The sequence below is a fragment of the Fukomys damarensis genome, unplaced genomic scaffold (genome assembly GCF_012274545.1).
Source record: "Fukomys damarensis isolate Sample0158 unplaced genomic scaffold, DMR_v1.0_HiC HiC_scaffold_28, whole genome shotgun sequence".
In the NCBI taxonomy this organism is placed as follows: domain Eukaryota; kingdom Metazoa; phylum Chordata; class Mammalia; order Rodentia; family Bathyergidae; genus Fukomys; species Fukomys damarensis.
The window spans coordinates 22,207,672-22,229,511 of record NW_022900940.1 but is presented as its reverse complement, the minus strand read 5'-3'; the positions used below and the strand labels follow the sequence as shown (position 1 = coordinate 22,229,511).

The 21,840-nt window shown below is 45.6% G+C and overlaps 1 protein-coding gene and 1 pseudogene across 1 annotated transcript in view; both read left to right on the top strand.

Moving 5' to 3' along the window:
* Gpd1l (glycerol-3-phosphate dehydrogenase 1 like) overlaps positions 1 to 21,840 on the top strand; it is a 39,451-nt gene that overhangs the window by 7,809 nt on the left and 9,802 nt on the right. The window contains exons 2-4 of the mRNA XM_033756946.1: positions 2,226 to 2,366; positions 3,671 to 3,809; positions 11,528 to 11,640. Coding sequence (XP_033612837.1) covers positions 2,226 to 2,366; positions 3,671 to 3,809; positions 11,528 to 11,640 — 393 coding nt within the window. The remainder of the gene's footprint in view (positions 1 to 2,225; positions 2,367 to 3,670; positions 3,810 to 11,527; positions 11,641 to 21,840) is intronic.
* On the top strand, positions 5,417 to 7,268 carry LOC104865882 (annotated as a pseudogene).

The window sequence follows — 21,840 nt, the reverse complement described above, 5'->3', positions numbered from 1 at the left end:
CAGGCGTGTGCCACTGCGCCCGGCTTAACTTCTTAAATGTTAAGAGTTTATACTAGGCAGTTCAGTTTTTCTGGTAAATAATCCCTTTCATTTGTTAAAGTCTTTGGGTTTCAAAACACTATCAGTATTTGGCTTATTTGGAAAGTGCTCTGTGAAGTAGCTAAGTAGGAAAGCAAATTCTTATCCCCATTTTCTGTAGAGAGTGACTGAGGTAGGTAAGTGAAGCTAAGTCACTTGCAAAGGTGACATAAGAGTCACAGCTATTCAGAGGCAGGTATGGACTCACACCTTCACACTTACGTCTTTTCCTTTAGATTCTGGTGTTATTTCCATTTCACCATTTTGAAAATACCCTGAAATGGAAGAAAGGGAGGGCGGTGTGTGTGTGTGTGTGTGTGTGTGTGTGTGTGTGTGTGTGTGTGTGTGTGTGTGCGTGCGCGCGCGCGCGTGTGTGCACTAATTTGGGGAAAAAAAGCAGGCCCAAGGACACAGGTTTAATCAAAGTTCCAGCTGCCAGGCTTCCTATAAGAATCAGAGTAGGGAGCACAGACATCTACCTAAGCAATAGTAGTGACACACAGGGAGATGAGGTGTCAGAGTCCTTACAAAGGCCACTGGGTGAGAAGGACCACAGGCAAGACTGAGAGTGCGGTGAGCCTTGCCAGTGAGGACCAGGTGGGCAGGGAGATCATGAGTCAGGTGGGAAGTTAATGGGAAAAAATAAGGAACTGCTTTGTGGCAGGGTAGAGACTCCAGGTGCCAGAGGACTAGTAAAAGTGTGCTAGTGATGCAGAGCAGTGTATTGTTGGCTTTCCTGTTGCTGGGACAGAACACCCAGCACCCACCATTTAAAGGAGGAGGGATTATTTAGCTCAGTGTCAGAGGTTCACACCAGGGTCTGCTGGCTCTGAGGAAGGAGCATCATGGCAGAGAGGCAAAGTGGAGCCAAACTCCAGGCACCTCTGAAATGCCTCACCTATGACCCCATGAGGCTTTGGAGACATTAGATATAGGCCACAGCAGACATACTTCCAGACAAAGTCGATTGGGAATTTATTTATGGCCAACTTAGAAAGGTAGGGGAAAGTTAGACTAGCATATTTAGGATGTATGGCTGGCTTTGGGGGAAAGGGTATTCTGAGGTCCATAATTTGCCTTGGGAAAGAGGTTTTGTTTTCTGGACTTTTTTTTTTTTTTAAAGAATCTCCTAAGTGGGCTGGGGATTTGGCTCAATGGTTCCACCACCTGTTTCGGAAAGCACAAGGTCCCAAGTTTGATCCTCAGTACAAAAAAAAAAAAAAAGTATCTCCTAAGTTGCCCAGGCTGGCTTTGATTCTTGGACTCAAGAAATCCTCCCACCTCAGCCTCCTGAGTATCTGGGACTATGCATGTGTACCTTCATGCCTTTCTTGCTTTGGGGAGGAGGAATTCTAGTTTCTCTGGCTCCTGTAGAAGTGGGGATAGGGAAAGGAGGGATGAGCAGAGACTAAGAGGTTAGGGAGGCTGATTCTGAGGCCTTCACTTGGGGGTATCATATTCTGAGCCCCAACGTTAGTAATAAACCCTCCCCACAGTGGCTGCTCAGCCTACACGGCCAATCTGGAGAAACCCCCTGAAGAGGAAACCAGCTTTCCCTGCCTTGGAGAAATGCCAGCCTTTGGGTTGTGATCTGCAGTGTGTGCAATGACTGTTTATAAACCATGTAAGCTAAGCTAATGTTTGGGTTCGTATAATTAAAAATCCAGGTAGGGCTGGTTTCAGGTGCATTGGTTTAAATGATGTTGACAAGTCCCTGCTTTTTCCTCTGCCTTCCACGAAGTTAGCGTTATCCACGTGGAGCCTGTTGGTGTAGGCTCTCCCCGCACATTTCTGCAGGGGTTTCACTAGCTCCAAACTCCACCCACACTGTTCAACAAAAAGCCACCACAGAAGAGGAAGGAGATATCTGTAACCCAGAAGCCCCAGCAAGCATCTTCCTGCTGGTTTCTTTATGATAGCTCTCGTTGTTTGATGAGCCCGTTGGTTTGAACAAGTGAAGGGCCATCCCCGGAATGTGACCAAAGTTGCACGGTTGAGTATAAGCGATAGCTGTTGAAAAGAAGCTTAGAGGTGCTTTTCCTCGAGGGGAGGGGCTGGGGTTTGGCAGTCCCTGGCAGCAGTCCTGCCTGAGGGGCTGAATGACTCCACACAGACACAGGAGTAACTCTCCCCTCCCTTGGTTACAGGTTGCCATCTCTAACCTCAGCGAGGCTGTGCAGGATGCGGATCTGCTGGTGTTCGTCATCCCACACCAGTTCATTCATAGAATCTGCGATGAGATCACTGGCAGAGTGCCCAAGAAAGCGCTGGGAATCACCCTCATCAAGGTAACTCCTGCGCAGATCAGGCACAACACGTCAGTAGACATCGATTGCTGGCAAATTTCATTCCCTCTCTCATCAGCTTGATAGGTGGAGCTAGAGAGGAGGTTTGTTTGTGGGTATTTTTTTTTCCTAGTACTGGGGATCTAACCTGGAGCCTTTACACTGAGCTACATCCCCAGCCCTGCACTGCCGCCCTTTTTTTTGAGACAGGATCTTGTTAAATTGCCAGGCTGGGCTTGAACTTGTGATCTTCCTGCCTCAGCCTCCCAGAGTGCTGGGATTACAGGTGTGTACCACCACACCCAGCTATTTTGTTTGTGTTTTTAAAAATGTCTAGAAAGTAGTAAATAAATCCCACAAGCCTAATTTAGGTCAATTTAGAGCCAGAAGAGAGACCACTTCCTGTTGCATCAGGCCAGCATTGCAGGGATGTGGGAGATTCGAGGGTGAGCTGCTCTCAGAACATTGTCTCCCCCTCAGTGGGGTTCAGCCTGTGTCGAAATTACCGGTGGTTTGCATCAGCTGGAAAATGAACCAGCATTAATTCCCACTCCTGGATATATGCACTCGAGTTCGAGCTTTTGAAAATCAGAAGACCTCAAATTGCCTCCAGGGTTTCATGCACTTAATTGCTGAGGAGAGGGGTGACCTTTGCATTTTTATTCCTTTTAACCTCTAACTGAAGCAGACATTTCTTTCACTTTTGAATGTTAGCCAGAGCCAGAGTTTCAGTAACAGTAATATTAGCAGGACCTGTGACCCTTTCTTTGTCAGTTACAGGCACAGGAACTTTCATATCATGTCACAGTAGTTTCAGATGGCTCTAGATCATGTTCATTAATACCTGGAAATTATGGGAATCATTAGATGCACGATTTCATCTTTTTCTAAGTACATAAATAAAATGGTATGTCTATTACTTTATTATCCGTTGGAGTTTTTAACATTTTGCTATTTGAATATAATTGACTTTATACATAATATTGTATGTTTTGTTTTATGCACATGAAATTCTGAAAGGGAGTCTATAAGCGCCATGGCCCCTCCCCCTCCTCTGTCTCTCTCCCTCCTCTTCCTCGTCCCCCTTCTCCTCTTCCTCCCCCGCCTTCTTCCCCTCCTTCTTCTTTGATCCTGGGTATTGATCATATTCTATTTCTTAACCTGAGTAATGGGTATTTTTGTGCTTTTTGTTTTATTGTTCTTTACACATTACATATGCAATATATATTTTCTCTTATAAGAGTACTTTTCGAGTTGTATATGTCATTGGCTTGGTGGTTTCCCTCCTGACTTCTTGCCATCCTTAGGGCATCGACGAGGGCCCAGAGGGACTGAAACTCATTTCTGACATCATCCGTGAGAAGATGGGCATTGACATCAGTGTGCTCATGGGCGCCAACATTGCCAGCGAGGTGGCTGCAGACAAGTTCTGTGAGACCACCATCGGTAAGGGCTGCTGAAGGGCTCAGGAGCAGGTGTTTGGGGCTAGAATGTGTACATTTCTATTTCAGGTGTTTTCTTCAGTGGGCTCTTCCCTGCCCCTCTTAGCCCGATGGTGGGCAGTCAGTGGGGTGGGGATTTTATGTGAGGAGGCCATTCTGTGGAACCAAAGTGTTTCAACAATCTCTGGAATTAATGTAAAGTCCAGGAGAATATCTAACCAAAAGACTAGACAGACTAGCAAGGTTGTTCATACCAAGGAGCAGGTGGCTACATGCATGGTGGAGGTCCATTACCTAGCTAGCCTGGGTTATCATGTGGGTTTGAGGCCACCCTGGGCTACATAATGAGACCTAAATCCAGCTTTTCTTTACTAATAACAGTGCCAATGTCTGGGTCCTCATTAGTCCCAAGGAGAACTTAAAAAACTAGCAGGAGCAAGGAATGGGACACACACCTGTAATTCTAGAACTCTGGGAGGCTAAGTCAGGAGAATTGCAAGTTCAAGCCCAACCTGGGCAATATAGTGACTTAGTGAGACTCTATCTCAAAGGAGAGATTGGAGATGTAGATCAATGGGAAAGCCCTGTACCAAAAGAAAAAATCTCCAGTACCCAAATAAACAAACAAATAAATAAATACAATGTGGTGGAAATGGTCCCAGTTTTCAAAAGAATAAACTAAGACTCAACCTGCCCCGAGGTCACACACACAGAAAGCCCAAATGTGAATTAAGCTTTCCTAGTTCTTGAAATAGTAAGCTTTTTCTACTCCTACATATTGTGAAATAAGGACGTTATTGTCACCTTAATGTGAAAATTCTCATTTACCTTGCCCTTTCTTTTTCTGTCTTTCTTATGTAGCCCAAGGTGGCCTCTAACCCACATGATAGCCCAGGCTGGTCTTGAACTCACAATGTTTCTGCCTCAGCCTCCTGAGTGCTGGAATTACAGGTGTGTCCACCATACCCAGCTCCTTCTCTTAGTGCTAACTACTGATTTTTTTATTACTGTTAGTCACATGCTGTCTTGTGATTACTTTATTCACTTGATATGTACCAATTTTTAAAACCTATTAGCATATGTTTTCATAGCTGCATAATGTACCGTCAACAATTTCATGTCTGAGCACTTAAAACTTTTTGTTTCGATTTTTTGAGACAAGGTCTTGATGTGTAGTCCAGGCTGGCCTTAAACTCATTATATACCCGAAGCTGACCTCTAACTTGTGGTAATCCTCCTGTCTGAGCATCCTGAGTGCTGAAATTACAGAAATTACAGGCATGCACCACCAAGCCCTGCAAAACCTCTTCTCTTCTCTTCTCTCTCTTTTTTTTTTTTTTTTTTTTTTTGTGAAATATTTTTTTGGAGGCTAGAAGTACAGAAGTTTAGGGAAGTTCAGACTTTCCCTCTGAGGTCTTGACAGTCGCATCTGCTGAGACAAACTGGCTGTAGATAGATGAATTTTTTAAACATGCACATGTGAAACTCAAAGAAGTGCCAGATGTGTGAGGCTCACTACCTTCCTTATAGGGGAGAGGAGCAGGGTTGTGCTGGCTTTAGAGAGCAGGCCCACGGGGGGGGGGGGGAGGCTACTCCACCCTCTGAACTAGGATGTCCTGACGTGCAGGTGTCAGCTGTGATGCAAGTTTAAAAGGAAATGTTCGAGGTCACTGATTTAAGTGTTTAATTGCTACGACTGCGATCTTTGTGCATCTTGTTATGAAAGTGTTGTGACAACAAGAAGACACACAACTGACCGCCCAGTGCAGGGCATAGTAACAAGGGTGGGTTTTGATTTGTACTGTGGTGGGGAGGCTTTCTCTGTGGAGCAGCCACAGTTTTTTACTTGTCCCTATTGTGGAAAAATGGGCTTCAGGGAGACATCTCTTCAAGAACATGTCGCTTCTGAACACACAGAAATACGAGCAGAAGTGATTTGTCCACGCTGTGCAGCGTTACCTGGAGGCGGTCCCAGTCGTGTCACGAATGACTGCTGCTCATCTTACACTTGAACACAGAGCCCCCAGAGACTTAGATGAATCGAGTGGTGTTCAACGTGTACACAGAATGTTTCACCCTGGCCGGGGTGAGGAGGTCCTCATGCTTGTAGATCAAACATGCACCTTATTAGCAGTTCTTCTGGTGGACTTTGTTCTTCTAAGAGTTCATATCCTCCAAGCAGTAGGGAAGCCATGGACCCTATAGCTTAGCTTCTATCTCAGTTACCAGGATTGAGACGTTTGCAGAGGACGGCTTAATTCCTCAGGCCCTTCCTCCTCTCTCTTACAACTGCAGACTCAGCTGCAGCTAGAACGGCAGCAGCCCGGGAGGCGCTGCAGCACCCGGAGCACCAACATGAGCAGCGTCACCACCGCTATCACAGCGTGCAGCGACAGCCAACAGAGCAAGCACAGAAAGCAGTCAGCAGACGTCCAGAGCGCCCAGTTTCTCTTAACAAAGTTAAATGATCCTAAAATGTCCGAAGCAGAGTGCCAGTCCATGGAAAGCAGACCGAAGCCTGTCTGCCCTGGGGCCGAGAGCTCCTTCTGTCCCAGAGGAGGACGCTCGGGGAGAAGTGGCAGATTGTGGTGCTGTGCGCTGTGCAGATATTAAGCCTTTAGATAACCTCAATTTAAAAGAGTAATAAAGAAAATGAGCCTCCACCAGCTCCTCTTTGGTGACATCCCACTTCGCAGACAATGTCCTCTGTGCTGTATTTGCTGGTGAAAGTGGACAGCAACCACCTTGGGTTGGTTTGGTGATTAATTTCTGGTCTGTCACTCTTGTCACATCATTTACATTCAAAAGGAAGAGAGAAATATATGTGGTAATCATTTCCACTTAACTAATTTTTACTTCTAGCTGGTAAATGTAGGTAGCAGTGCAGGGATGACCTCCACTTCCTGTACCTTGACATTCAAAAGGCTCTCCTAATACTGCACATTCAAACTGAAGAGGAAGATGGAAATCTCTAATGAAGCTGCTGTGTGTATTTATGACTATTAATGAATAAAAATGCTTGGATGGTTAAAGGGGGGGTAAGTGGTTTTCACGGGAGAGAATGAGTGGGGCAAAGTGCCTCTGGGCTCTGGGTGTGATGTTTGATTTTCATCTCTTCCCCTGTGATCTGAATTTAATCTTCCTCCATCAGAGGCACTTTAGTAAGAAGATTAAAGGCGACTGTGTTCCTCTTTGGTGGATCTGGGTCTTTAGGTAGGGAAGGAGAACTCGGAGGAAACCTGGCAGTTACTCCTTCCCAATCCAAAGTGGCATTGTTTGGGTATCATTTTCTGAGCTGCAGTAGAAGAAACCAAGAACGGCCTGTTCAGCGGCTGAAGTTGACATTCACAGAAGTGATACAGAGGGGAAGAAATTCAGATGGCATGTGAAGGTAGAAAATTAGAATTAAGATTATAATTTCCCACCCAATTCTCTTCCCCAGAGGGAATTACTGTTAGCAGTTTCTAAATATCTTTCCAGAAAATTATTTATTTATATACATGCATGAGTACATACTAGTATAATATATACATATAGTATATATGTGTTGTATTCTTCTGCAGTTAATGTTTGTTTATCCATCTGCAATTTTGATAGAACCTGTGAAATTTTTTTTTCCAAAAAGATTAGCAAGTTATTTCAGCTTAATCCTATATAGTGCGAGTCCTTTCCTACTTGGTTGGAAATGGCTGATTATTTGATTGTTTGTAAGGCTGAAATAAATCTCGCCTCTGATTTAAAGCAGATTTTGGCTAGCATGCTTACCTGCCTCTAGCTCTGTCTGGTAGGAAAGTTGTCAGCTGTATGGGTTAGGCTTTTGGTTTGCAAAGACACAGCTGCCTGAAGGTTGTATCTCTTGCCCTCTGGCTGGGTCTCCAACACATTCTTGTCCTCTGTGTGTGTTGGACTGCAATTGTCAGCATTGTGGAAGACAAAGGCTAGTGAGTGTCCCAGGTTAAAGATTGCAGGCGAGACCTAGCCTCTAATTGCAGCCCAGGACCCTGGGAGGGGTCCTAGCAGGGGAGAGAAGGTGGCTGCGAAAGACAGTGTTGGGGTAACTGGCAAGACGTGACTGTGGACTGTATGTTAGATAATAGAATCGCAGCAGCAGACTTTCCTGCATTTGATAATTACTCTGTGGTTTTCCAGATCTCCTTTCTTGATGACATTAGGGCCCAGATAATTTTTAATTATGGTAGATTCAGAAATCTTGGTCCATTTGTGTCTTCCTAATCCTAGAAGAAGAAATTATAACTGTAATCCCAGTGCTAAAGGAGGCTGAGGCAGGAGAATTACAAGTTCTAGTCTTGCCAGGACAATTAGTGAGAGCCTATCTAAAAATAAATATATAAAGGGCTGAGGATCTAGTTCAGTGCCCCTGAGTTCAATCCCTAGGTCACAGCACAACCAAACCACCCCCTCCCAAAAAAGGGGAAATGGCAGAACTTTGAGTGAATTTTAGAATTGCTGTCATGGTGAACAACATTCCTTATGGTGAGATCTCCGTTCATGTGGGCTTTACCACTGAATCTGACTTAATCATTCCACAGATGTTTTTCAAAGCCTACCATGTGTCAGGCACAATACTAAATGTCCAAGATACGTAAGCTCCTTGTGGAGCATCTCTGCAAACAGATACGGAATCTGAGACTGAAATGAAGCTTTGGAAGTTGAGTTACCTTGGTTGATTACTAAAGGTTGGTGTGACAGATGGATTTTCCTGGCCTTCGGTTCATGTCAAGTTTTGGGCAGCCCTTCCACATGGCTCTTGGACACTGCCTGTACTTGTGTAGATGGGCTGGGTTCCTGCCTTCCGCATCATTGCCTGTGACTGCTGGTCATAATACAGTTAGTGCTTTCTTACCCATGATTTAAAGTAACAACTCCTATGCTGGTGCATGCATATAATCCCAGCACTTAGGAGGCTGAGGAGGAGAATCATCCTGAGTTTAAGACTAGCCTGGGCTACACAGCAAAACCCTGTCTCAAAACAAAGCAAAATACATCACAAACCAAAAACTGCCAAAATGCTAATTCTTAAAGAAAATGTGTGGGAAAATGTGAGCTTACCATAAATCAAGCCCACCTCTCTGAAGGACAGTTACTTGCAGCCACGGAGGAGCCCACAGACCCTGCCTTTTGTATGCACAGCAGACTTGAGCTACTTCCTCCACCTGGGCCTCGTGGAGCTCTCAGGAGTGACTGAGCTCCCAGCTGCAGACAGTGCAGGCAGTGACCTGAGTGCCACCCCCCAGCAGGCTCGAGCAGGGCTTGTGCTCCTGTGGTGAGGGACAGCAGAGGTACAGGATGAGGGAACTGCCCACCAGATGAGGAAGCAGCATTGCGCACAATCACCTAGATTCACGGTGGGCTGTTGAAAAGAGGAAGAGCACAGGTTGCTCAAGCAAACACCATTCCAATAGTTGGAAAAAGAACCCAGCTGAATAAGATAATGGTAATGTCTTGAGAACAGAAAATGAGTTTCTGCTTATTGGGCATGGATATTTAAATGTTTTATTATGGTACATTTTAAAGAACCAAAGGGGTTAAGATCGTGTCACAAACTTCATGTATCCATCATCAGAAATGGTCGGCTCTTATTTCATCTAGAAATGGCTGGCCTTATTTCATCTACATTTCACCTCTGCTGGGCTGACTCTGTGGGTCCTGGGAGCTCACCCAGGGCCTGGTAGGCAAGTGCCCTACTGCTGAGCTACAAGCCCAGCCCAATTTTGACATTGACTCTCTTACTCCTGGCTGTAATTTTAACTGTTGACACAGTCTTGTCCCGCCATCGGAAGTGCGTATCTGCATATCCCTGGATCTTTGTCGCTGTCATCTCTCCCCACAGTCAAGAGGTAGCCTGGCACAGAGTCAAGAACTTGGCCCCAGAGTTACAGCAACATACAGGTTCAAACTTGGGCTCAGCTTCCTAGCTGTGTGGCCACAGGAAGTTACCAAAACCCCTGGGCCTTAGTTTCCCTGCCTGTCAGTGCAGAAAATCATAATCACAAGCATGCAGATGTCGTCTGACTCCGTGCTATCTTGGGGATCTGTGAGAGTTGTTATGATCCAAAGACCTTTTCTATGTGATTCTTATTTAACTTCACAACCATCCTGTATTTTTTACTGTACTTCCCCAGGACATTATTTTTATTTATGGGAAGCTGAAGCTAGAGGAGGTTAAATCAGAGGTTTGTAAAGTTGTCTTTCCCTTGGAATCAAATGGCAGAGGAATGAGACCACCTGAGCAGGCTAGTGGAAGACAACAAGGCACGGACTTTATTCACCTGGGTGCAGGTCAGCTGAGGGCGACAAAGCCATCGGTGGTGAACAAAGGACAGATAGAGAGTTTTCTGGGGGATTGAGAAGGGGTCTGGCACATCTGTCACATACAGGGGTCAGATCAAATATTTGCAGCTAAGGTCCACACAGTGATAGAAGCAGGTGTATGGATGTTATCAGGTAACTTGGTGCAGGGAAGCTGTTGTGCTGTACTTTGTATCCTTATCTCTTTTCTACAAAATCCTGTTATGTGTTTTGTCTGCCCGAGGAGGCACAGCCTGTATCCAGGCAGAACTGGCACAGACTGAGTCTGGTCTTTAGCCACCTGAAGGAGCAGTGTGCTGAGGGCTGCAGTGTTTTATATCTGCTAAAACTGTAGCTTGGAATTAACATATTTATTAACCAGGTCGTGGCCAGATCAAGCCTGCCACTGGGGAGCCTGAAAAACTACTGATGCCTGCTCTATTCCAGAGACTGTGATTTAATGGGACTGAGATGTGGGCTGGGTGCTGGTGTTTGTAAAGATGCCCCAAGGATTGTAAAGTGCAGCCAAGCTCGCGGATAGCTGCTCTTCTACCTGGGGGCAGGCAGGGCCCAATGCTGGAGTCCTCAGTGTGCTTCCTGCCATTCCTGTGTGGAGCCGGTGGCTCTGGAGCAGCACTAGGCTGGTGAATCTTACAGTCCTGACTTGAAAGCCTGGCCGGGAGAGTGGGTTTGGTTAGGCCCACCTGCACCCCACCAGCCTGAGCAGATTTTATGTCAGGCTTCCTGTATAAGCTTTTACTTTTGTTTCTGTTTGCTTTTCAGTCAGAGGTCTCCAAAACAAAGAAAAAATTTAAAAATAATAAATAAATGAAAACCACTGAGCATTCAGCACATTCCAGGCACTGTCTCCCAAGAAGGGGACTATAGCAATAGCAAAAACAGGTACTTTTGACTGCATTTCCATCTTGCAAAAGTAGGAAAACAGAAAGTAGATTATAAGATGCACACATGTGTTATGTCCCTTTATATACATATATATGTATATGTGTGTATGTGTGTGTATATATGTCTATATATATTTTTTTTTTTAAGAGACCGTTTCACTAAATCACTAAATTGCCCAAGCTGGGCTTGAATATGTGATCTTCCTACCTGAGCCTCCCAGAATGCTGGGATTACAGCCATGCCACCACTTTATTCATCAATAAACTATATTCAAAAATTATATTTATTCAGTAAACTCAGTATGTATGTCAAATTATAAAAATCATCTGATAAATTTATGGGATAGCTTAATTTTCTATTTCTGCTCCTAGGTAGGCTCTAACTTTTTTGCAATAAACACATTCACTTTTGTAATAAGAGGAAAGTTGCTGTTTTTAAGGGCTGTTAGGTATGATCATTAAGATGAGAGACCATTACTAATTTGTTTGTTTCATAACCTTTCAACAGGCAGCAAAGTCATGGAGAATGGCCTTCTCTTCAAAGAACTTCTGCAGACTCCCAATTTTCGAATTACTGTGGTTGATGATGCAGACACCGTTGAACTCTGTGGTGCTCTTAAGGTAAAGTCAACCTTGTTACTCTGACCTGAGGAGGGAGTCACGCCAGGCCACGGTCGGCACTGCTGAGTCCAGTCCTGAAGAATGGCCTTGTGTTCCACACTGGCTTTGGGGAAGAATAGTGAACTGAGAACCTTGTTTGTAACTTCCTGTTTTGTCTTTCCTGGGTGTTGAGTTCCTTTCTTATTTATAGTTTGCTTTTGTTTGTAACTCTGGGAGAATTGTAAAGTCTTTGTTTGTTTTTTATTTTATTTTATCCCATTTCCTCCCTTCCTTAGCACCCCTTCCCTTCCCTGTGTACAAAAGCTTTATTTCCATTTTCACCTTTTTTTTTTTTGGTACTGGGGATTGAACTCCGGTCCTTGCACTCGCAAGGCAGTCCACCGAACCGCTGAGCTAAATCCTCAGCCCTCTATTTTCACCTTTTTTCCTTCCTTTCTCCCCATCTCCTCCCATGTTCCCCTTCCCATTTGAACATTTTCTTTTTCTTTTTTTTTTTTTTGGCTTTTGAGACAGGGTCTCACTATGTAGTTGAGACTGACCTGGAACTCACTATGTAACCCAAACTGGTCTCAAACTCACAGCGATCCTCCTGCCTCAGCCTCTCGAGTGCTGGGCCACCATGCCCAGCCTTCTTACCATTTTCTGTTTCCCAATATTTATTTTACATTTTAGTCCATTTCCACTTTCGGTTTCTCACACCAGAGAAACAAGGCAGTATTTAAACATGTGTGTCTGATTTATTTCACTTAAGAGTATGTCAAGGTCCATCCATTTAGCTATAAATGTCTGAAGCTCATCCTTCTTAATGCAGAATAGTACTCCATTGTATATTTTTAAAAAACACATTTTCTTTATCCACTCATCAATTGACAGGCATTAGGGCTATTTCCAAGATTTAGCTATTACACACTGTGCTGCTAAAACATGAGTGTATATATTGCTGTGGTCTGATGTTTTAATTCTTTCAGGAAGATACCAAGAAGAGGAATAGCTGAGTCAAATAATAGAACCTCTAATTTTAGTTTTTTTGAGAAATCTCCACACTGATTTCTATGATGGTTGTACCAGTCTACATCCTTACCAACAGTGGAGAAGGCTTCCTTTTTCTCCCACAACCCCACAAGCGTTTGTTATTCACTGATTTCTTTCTTTTTTTTTTTTTTTTTTTTTTTTTTTTTTTTGGTACCGGGGATCAAACTCAAGTCCTTGTGCTTGGGAGGCAGGCGCCAGAACCACTGAGCTAAATCCCTAGCCCCATTGATTTCTTGATAGCAGCTATTCTTTCTGGAGTGAGTTGGAATCTCAGTGTTGTTTTAATTTGCACTTCATGAATGACCAGTGAGGTTGAACATTTTTTCATATATTTATTTGCCGTTTCTAATTCTTCATCTGAGAAATGTCTGTTCATTTCAGATGCCCACTTTTGGATTGGGTCTTAAAATTTGGAGGGTATGATTTTTTCAAGTTCTTTTTATGAGAATGTGATGTTTTGTGCTTTGGGTAGGTGGCACCTTTGGTATTTGGTGTTCCTGGGGTTTTATCCAAAAGCAAATGTTTCCATTCACTCACCTCTTTTATAGGTGTGTTGTCCTGAGAAAGGAATTTGCTCCCTCTGAATTCTGTTGTTCTCCTGGTTTGGTGGTTTGGTTGGTGGTTCTTTTTCAGGGAAAAAATAGTCTGCTGCTGACAAGAGGTTTTCCTAAGAATAAATAGTTAATCTTTACACTCCAGAGGGAAAAGGGCAGGATAAAGATGCAGTCTTGAGTGATCGGCTGTAGTTCTAGGACCAGTAATTCTAGTTCTAGGTGGCAGATACTCCCAATGCATGAGTGGGCAGCCTGCCTTCTTCAGAACAGAACGAGTGCTCCCAGAAGGCACTGGGATTTGTAATGTGACAGCAAGGAAACAAAGAGGAAAAAGCTGATTGGTGAGCGTCAAGTTACTTTCTGTAAGGTTTAGGAAGAATGAAATCTCCTGTTTTCACGAAAGCCTGTCCTGGTTCAGGATCTCCGCTTCCTTAGATGTTTAGTGTGATTAAGTTATACTTACCATGAGTGACTGCTTTGGTTTGATCTTATCTGTGGGGAGCTCAATCAAAACTGTGCCCTGCTCTAATTTTTAAGTAATAATAAAAGGTAAAGCAATAACTGTCTGCCTCTGTGTTCCTGACTCACCCACCCTGCCTTTGTTTTTTCGTTTTTGTTTTTGAGGCAGTGTTTCCATGTGTATGCCAAGCTGGCCTTGACCTCTCAGTGATCCTCCTGCCTCAGCCTCTTCAGTGCTGGGACTACAGGCATGTGCTACCACATCTGGAGGTTTGGTTTTTTTTGAGACAGGATCTCACTGTGCAGTTCAGGTTAGCCTTGAACTCAGTGTGTAGCCTCAAACTCTTGGCAACCTTCTTGCCTCAGCCTCCTGAGTGCTGGGACGACAGGCCTGCACCACCACACCTGGCTGTTACTCGTGCCTTTGAAAGCTGTGGACACAGTCTCTGTCCTCACTGTGGAAAACAGCCATCAAGCAGCTGGGCTGCAGCACCTACCTGGCCCTTCTCCCCTGGGAGCCAGAGTTGCTGTAGCTGACGTCTACCGAGAAAAGAAAAGGAAAAAGTAGAGTTCTCAATATGAATCCCTCATTTGATTCACTTTTGAGTCATCTCTTCTATAGCAAAAAGCACTTTTGAGGAATAGGAGAGCACCTAAGGGAGAATCTGACAGTGTGGCTTTCACTTGCCTGTGTCAAGTGAATATTGCCAAGGTTGAGAGAATGCGCAGAACACCAGGGTCTGAAGAATGCCTTCCCCCTGGTTTTCATAAATTGTACATCTTTTTTTTCTAGTCAGGATCCAAAACCACTTTCCAGAATTAATATTGCGTGTGGTCTTGATACACAATGAGCACTTCAGAACAAAAGCGAGTTAAAGGCCAGGACTCCCTGGCAGGCAGCACAGGTATTCTAAATGTGTGAATAGAGGGACATTAGAGGGATATTCTTCAGCTTCTGCGCAGGCCCTGTTACACTTAAGATGCCAGCTTTGGCAGCTTTGTTTATTTTTGTAGGTTGAGATTTTTATGTGTTTTTAATAGTTCTCCATTAAACTAATGACCGCTTGACAGCAGCGGGCATTGCGAATGCCTAATTGCTCAGCCCTGGCCAACCACTCCAAAGCTGTTTTTTAAGTGACTGGATGTTTTGGGGGTTCAGAGAAGCTATGAAATCTTGCCCAGAACAAAGGGTGCTGGGTGAGTTTCTAGATCTCAGGTTCAGGAAAAGCATCTGTTGATAGGAGCCCACCCTGGCCTTATGTTTGAACTTCAAATGCCTTTTCATTTTTCCTGGCAGGAAGCCTGTGAGTGGATTTGTGCCGCTCCTGTGACAGAGTGATTTGCGGGTGTAGGCAGAATGGAGCTGGCGGGCCACTTACTGGTCTCCCTCTTTCACTGTCCTCTATATGAAGGCATCAGAGCTGGGATTTTTTTTTTTAACTGAGAAGCCAGTGTAACCATCATAAAGACCAACTGAGGTAGGCTAGAAAAACGTAAAGATAGGTAGAAAGGAGCCAAGGAAAATCGTAATTATAAGGTTAAACTTTTTTTTTTTTTTAAGAAAACTGCAATTTCTAGACACAAAGTTACTCGAGCCTTTTTCCCTTTCAGGAACACCCCATCCCCCATCCTCTGCCAAAAAATTCTTAAGGGACTTAAGGCACAGTAGGCTTGTGAATTGTGCACCTGAAAATCACACTTCTTCCTGCAGACCTCCATGCTCAGGGAAGCAGCAGTCTTAGGAGGCAGCAGCAGTGAGCCCGTAGTCCCTGCACTCCAGCAGACTGAGGCAGGAGGAGGCAAATTTGAGCCCAGCCTGGGCAATTTAATGAGAGCCTGCCTCCAAATAAAAACAGACCGGGGCTGTAGCTCAGTGCAAAGGTTCTTGGCTCAATCATGTACCACAGAACGCGCACACATGCACGCATTTCGCATTATGACAGAGCCTGCCGGGGGTAACCCGACAGTAGGATTATCATCCACCCTGAAGACACCAGGGACCACATAAACAATATACCCAGCTTCAGACCGTAGTGCTCCGTTCTCTCCAGGGCCTACATTCTATTCTCTCGGGGTGTGTACTTTTGCAGTTTTGCCTGATAAACTATTTTGTCTGTCACTGAAGTGGCTTGAAAATGATTTTCTGTGATGGAAGTAGCAAACCTACAACCTACCCAGCAGGCGGGCTAAGTTGAGGTCCCCACCTCCTGTTTGGGGACTTTCTGGTGTCTGGTGATGCAGCCACTGTATCGTACAGCTAAGAAGAGCGAGCGCCAAAGTGTGAATGCCTTGTGAGCAGCAAGTATTGGCACCGCTGGAGTGGCGTCAGCAGTTTAAGAATCTCAGGTGCTTCTTGGTGCACAGCTTGACTTTTCTGGTTTGTATCCAGACACCACGAACGAGAGGAAGTCCTCCCTTGGCAGAGGCTGCCAAAGCGAAGACAAATGGCCCAGTGTTTCTTTCATGACATAAATAATAGTTTTGTCGGATTTACCTAATTACCAAAGTAGTCATAGTCATTGTGTTCCATACAACAGAAAAGTACAGAGAAGAGAATGAAGAATCACTGACCCACCTATAGCCGTGACCTCTGCTCCTGTCAGCTGCGTATGCTTCTACCCTTCTGAGAACATGACATATGCGTGTGTTTCCTCTAAAAAACAAGACCCAGGCCTCACTGTTCAAGTAGCTCAGTATGTTTTACTTTTCACATTAACAGTTTTTAGTGATCTTCTCCATACTAGCCAATAAAAGAAGTTCAAAATCTTTTTATACTCAAAAGCATGAAGGCATGTGACTTACTAAGAGAAAAAGAAAACAGCTGCCTGGAAGGATTAAAAAAAAATCCAGAGGAATATTATGTGTAATCATTTTGTACCAGTACTTTTTACTGCCTTAAGAATTCCTTTCATCTCTTTGCTGTTAAAGAGCTAGCTCTTTTAAGCAGTTAGAAATGTATTTTTTGTTTTGTTTTAAGTCTCTCAGTGTATTCCAAATTGACCTTGAACTCCACATGTAGCCCAGGCTGGCCTTGAACTCACAGCAGTCCTCCTGCCTCAGCCTCCCAAGTACTGGGATAACAGGAGTGTGCTGTGATACCTGGTTTGAAAGCATTCTTTTTTAGACAACTTCATATAAACTGTAATCAGGTAAACTGAATCTATTTAAAGTAAATAATACAATGGCTTTTGACAGTAATATATTGTCAAAAGACAAAGTTACACAAATTTAGCTATAGGTTTAAATGGCTTTTGAGATTCTGAATGCCAGCCTTGTGATTAGTCTGTAGGGCCTTGGTGTGAGAGCGAGAACAGGGCCTGTGTAGTCCACCGTGTGGCCACTAGCTAGATACAGTGATTGATGTTTACATTCAAATTAAGTAAAAAAGTTTATCCACAGAAAATGATTTGTTTATTGTTTTTAGAGCAAAATGAGCTGCTTTCATAACCTTTCATTTTTTAGTGAAGAAAATACTTTTAGAACTTTTCTAAAATATTGTTTTGTCAGCTGAGGAAGCAACATTTCAGCATAGGAAACTTCCAGAGCAAGTGCTGGGCTGGATGACACAGCTCACAATTGTGTGACCAGCGCTGTTTGATGGAAGCAGCCACGGCTGAGCAGCAGGGCCTGCACGTGCGGCTGGTGTCTCCTTGCCTTGGTGCCCGTGGTGCTCCTCCTGCTCCACTCTGACCTCTTTCTCACTGCTCCCCACCTTGCAGTGCTGCACAGGGCCGTCGTTAGTGAATGTGGACCCCTGGCCTGGCCTCTGACCTGGTATTTGTTCAGCCCCCTTTGGCAGAATGGGGGGAGGCCTGGAAGTCAAGCAGTGGTAGAACTTTGTGTGTTGGGGTTTGTTTATTTCCGTGTTACCCGTGGAGGCAGCTAGAGTGGCCTGGGTGGCCATCAGCTGCTTTCTCCAGGTACAGTGGAGAGCATCTCAGGTTCCACAGGTGGAACAGAAAACAAGGCAAAACGCAGTAGAAATGCTTGGCCTGGGTGTTAGACTTTTTTTTAACTTTGCTGGACTAGTGATCAAACCCAGCTTGGCAAGTGTCCATCACTTAGCTCCATCTCAGCCCAGGGTTGAGCCTTTTATTAGCATTATGGAGACTGCACTGCAGAAATGCTAGGCACACACCAAGGGAGCTTGTTTGGAAGGTGCTGTAACTTTGGAAGGTTGTGTAACTTTGTCTTTTGACAATATATTACTGTCAAAAGCCATTGTATTATTTACTTTAAATAGATTCAGTTTACCTGATTACAGTTTATATGAAGTTGTCTAAAAAAGAATGCTTTCAAACCAGGTATCACAGCACACTCCTGTCATCCCAGTACTCGGGAGGCTAAGGCAGGAGGACTGCTGTGAGTTCAAGATGTGCTCCACATCTCCGAAAGCAGGTCTCCCTTTGTGTCTTAGCCCAAGTCTGCACCCAGCTCAGCAGGGTTGATGCCCATGCCTAGCGCCCCTCATCCAGAAGGTAAGTGCCATTCAGCCCAGAGCCAGAGCCAGGAGCCTGCAGCCGCACAGCCGACCCCCAGGCACATGAGGAGCTCACATGTTCCCTGTTTTGATCTGCATGTGAATCATCTGTGAGTGTCTTTGCATCTCTGGATTTCCTTCTTGTCATAAAACAGTTCATGGGGTCCACTGCACCCAGGTCTCCGTAGCAGCACACTGTCCTCATGCCTCAGTGTCATTGCCTCTCATTAAGTTTTAAAAATTAAAAATTCAGTTTCTGAGTCAGGCATCTGTGAGAAAGGCTCAATGGCCACAAGTGACTAGTGGTGACTGTGGATAGAGCAGAAACTTGTTTTTTACTTTCCAAGCTAAGACAGCTTCCTGTCAGTGTGCCCAGCTCAGTGGGCCAAATGTGGGCTTGACTTTGACCCCCCTTGGCACCTCTGCCGAGCCTCTGCAAACAGGGTGGTGTGTTGCCCCAGGTACCCCATGCTCACAGATAGTGTGTCCTCGGAGGCCAAGTGCATTAGGAGCTGGCCCCGGGGAGAGTCTGCTAGACTGGCAGAAAGCAGTGGATCCTGCCCGGGTGCCAGCGGGGAAATCCTCCCCAGGTGGTAGTGCAGGAAGAAGCATGGGCTGATCCTGTGCTGTTCTGTTATTCTCATGGGATGGTAGGAGAGAAAGAGGAACTGAGTCCTGTGCACTGTGCCCCAGTTCAGAACTGCACAGTCTGCACTTGGTGGTGGGTGATTGCCTGAGCGTTGCCCTAACCAAGGAAATAAGGAAGGGCTTAAGCACGTCTGTCTTCTGAAATTCACGGTATTTTTAGCTGCAAAGAGTTTAAAGCAGATTTAAATGCGCAGTGGATAATGATAACTTTCATAGCCCAGTGATCTCAGAGGACATCTGCTCGAACGCTATTCAAACACACTCTGACTGGCTGTGTGTGCTTATTTTTCTTTTGACGGTGATAAGTGGTGGAGGGAGAGAATAAAGATTTCAGGATCCACCACAAGGCGATTAAACTGGGTGGGGGTCCAGAGACCTCTGAGAAGGGAGTTTGCTTTGACATGGTTCCCCTGCTCTCCGGTGGTGGTCCAGATCCATGTGCCTCGCAGTGAAGGGTCACGCAGGGGCTGAGAGGTCCCCAGGCACCTTCACTGCCTACCCTGCCTCCTCGCCTGCATGCTTGTCTGAATGCTGTGATGAAAACAGTTTGTGCCCATAGTGCCCTGCTGGGCTGCTGCACGGCCAGAGTGTTTCCCATCAGATCTTGTGGTTGGTGGGCCAGTGCTTCCTGTTAGGATTTTAACTGGACTTGAAGCAGCCGCCTCTGTGGCTCTGCCTCCCTGGCCCTCGGCAGCACGGTGGGGTGTGGTACGTCTCCTTCTCTCACTATGCACGTGCACATGTGTGCCTTGTGCACTTGTGAAGCTTGAATGACTTGCTAATGTGTGAAGAAGCATTTAGAGCAGTTCAGGAAGGTTAGCCATTGCCATTCTTATTCTTTCTCCCTGGTGTCATCTCTACTGCCTAGCTGCCCCCCCTTTTTTTTACCTCCCAGCCTCTACGGGGGGGCAGAGGTGGAACTGTAGTGGCTGGCATGGCTAGGCCTCTCTGAACCCAGGAGGAGGAGCACAAGTTTCCCACCTTGTGAAAGCATCAGGCACAAAGCACAAAGGAGCAACGTGGGCCAGGCCCTCGGGGCATGTTCTTTTTGGCTCCAGCTCTTATGGGGCAGAGTTTTCAGCAAGCCAGGGTTGTGCCAGCCCAGAAATAGGAGGACAGGTGCACATTTCAGCACATCCTGAGCATTACTGAGTGTGCAGCTGGCCCAGTGCAGCTTGCTGTAAGCACTTAGTGGCCCTCTCCTTATGCAGGAGCCAGAGCTGAGCTGAAGTCCCTATTCACTCAGTCAACCTCTAGACAATTCCTGGGCCTGGCTGTGAGATAACTAAAGGGTCACACTGTGATTTGATGGGGACACAGGACACAATGCAGAAGTATCAGAGAGCAGGTCCAGCAGCCTCACCACTTGGCCAGTGAGCCTCCGTGAAGCCATTGCCATGGCTACTTTAATAGAACCATTCTCTCCTTAACTGACCTCAGAGCTCCTACAGTTAGAGCTCCCCCCATCTCCAGGATTCACCCTGTTGTCCCATACTATCGCACCCTCTGTAGTCCCAGGCCAGGATATAATGTACCAGCTTCCCTAGAGAAATGTTACTCCCAGAAAGATTTTGAAATCTTGTCAAAGCCCTAAATTTTACATCTGAAGCAAAGATGGCCCAGAGAAGAGACTGACTGGCCAGGGTCACACAGCAGTGAGGCCGTCTGGGTGTCAATGCAGTGCATCCCCTGTGGCTCCTGTGGTTGCTGGAGTCTGGCTATGGTGCTAGCAGGGGTGTCTGGCCTGGCTGATCCAGCTCTTAGTCTCTGTGTGACACCATCCTGAAGTTCCGGGTTCCTTCCTGATCTGGCAGTTCGGCCCTCCAGAGCAGAGCTGCCGAACCACAGCATGCCAGTGTTTCCGAGGGCTCCTTTCACACTGCTTCCCCTCCTAACACGGTGCTGTCAGACATGAAGAATGCACTGAGAATCCAGGCGATGGTGCTCACCTGTAATCCCAGCAATCTAGGGGCTGAGGCAGGAGGGTCATGAACAGCATATTGAGACCCTGCCTTAAAAAAGTGCACTAACCCAGGAGTTGCCACCTCTGCTGTCACTGTGCGTGTGTCAGGTAGTTTGGGATGATGCTTCTGGGGGTGGGCGAGACCTACACTCTACATTGCCTTTGTGGTGGAAGGGTTGGGGAGCCTTTGCAGATACAGAGGCAGGGATTGCCCCCTGCCCCCAGCACGTCAGGGGAGAGTGATTAGCTTGGAAGCTACTGCTTTCGTTGGCTGGAACTCATACCCTTCCTGAGAGATGGGCCAGAACAGCTGCGGCACACGTGCCACAGCAGGCTGTTTGTATCATTGAAAGCTCTAAAAGGTTCGCCATCCATGATCTGAGACAAAGAAGTAGCATGAATTTGTCCAAAACCTGCATGAGTTCCTGTCAGCTTTCTGATCATTTACAGAATTTTTCTGCTTTTCTCTTTTCCACTGACAATGAGAGGAACACAGCCAGCTGACTGTGTCCCTAGGCAGAGCACACAACCCACTTTGGGCCTTTCCGTTCTCACTTTCTCTTTTCTAGCCTTCTTTGTTCTGTGCCTGCCTGACCAGATCTGCTTCTCATGGTGAACCTGGCCTTCGCAGGGCTGGCTTCATCACAGTGCATCAAAGCTGCAGGAGAGCCAAGCTCATGCCTGTAATTCTAGCATTCAGGAGGCTGATTCAGGAGAATCTCAAGTTTGAGGATAGCCTGGGCTATGTAGAGAGTTCAAGGCTAGCCTGGACTATATAGCAAGACCAAAAAACAAAAGAAAAGGAAAAACTGTATACCAGAGGAGATGTTTTCACTCTTCAGTTCATCCCACTTTTTACTCATCCTTCAGATTTTATAGTTCTGATGTTTTGAGAATTTATATTTTGGTAATAAGCTGGGATTTTTTTTTTCCTGAGGAAAAAATGCACTTATTTTCACTTATTGCCCATTTGTTCCCAACTTGCTTCATGTTTTAAGATATTCCTAGGCACAAATCCCTGTTAGAGTCACCAGGTAACACTGCAGAATGCCAACGTGGTTGCA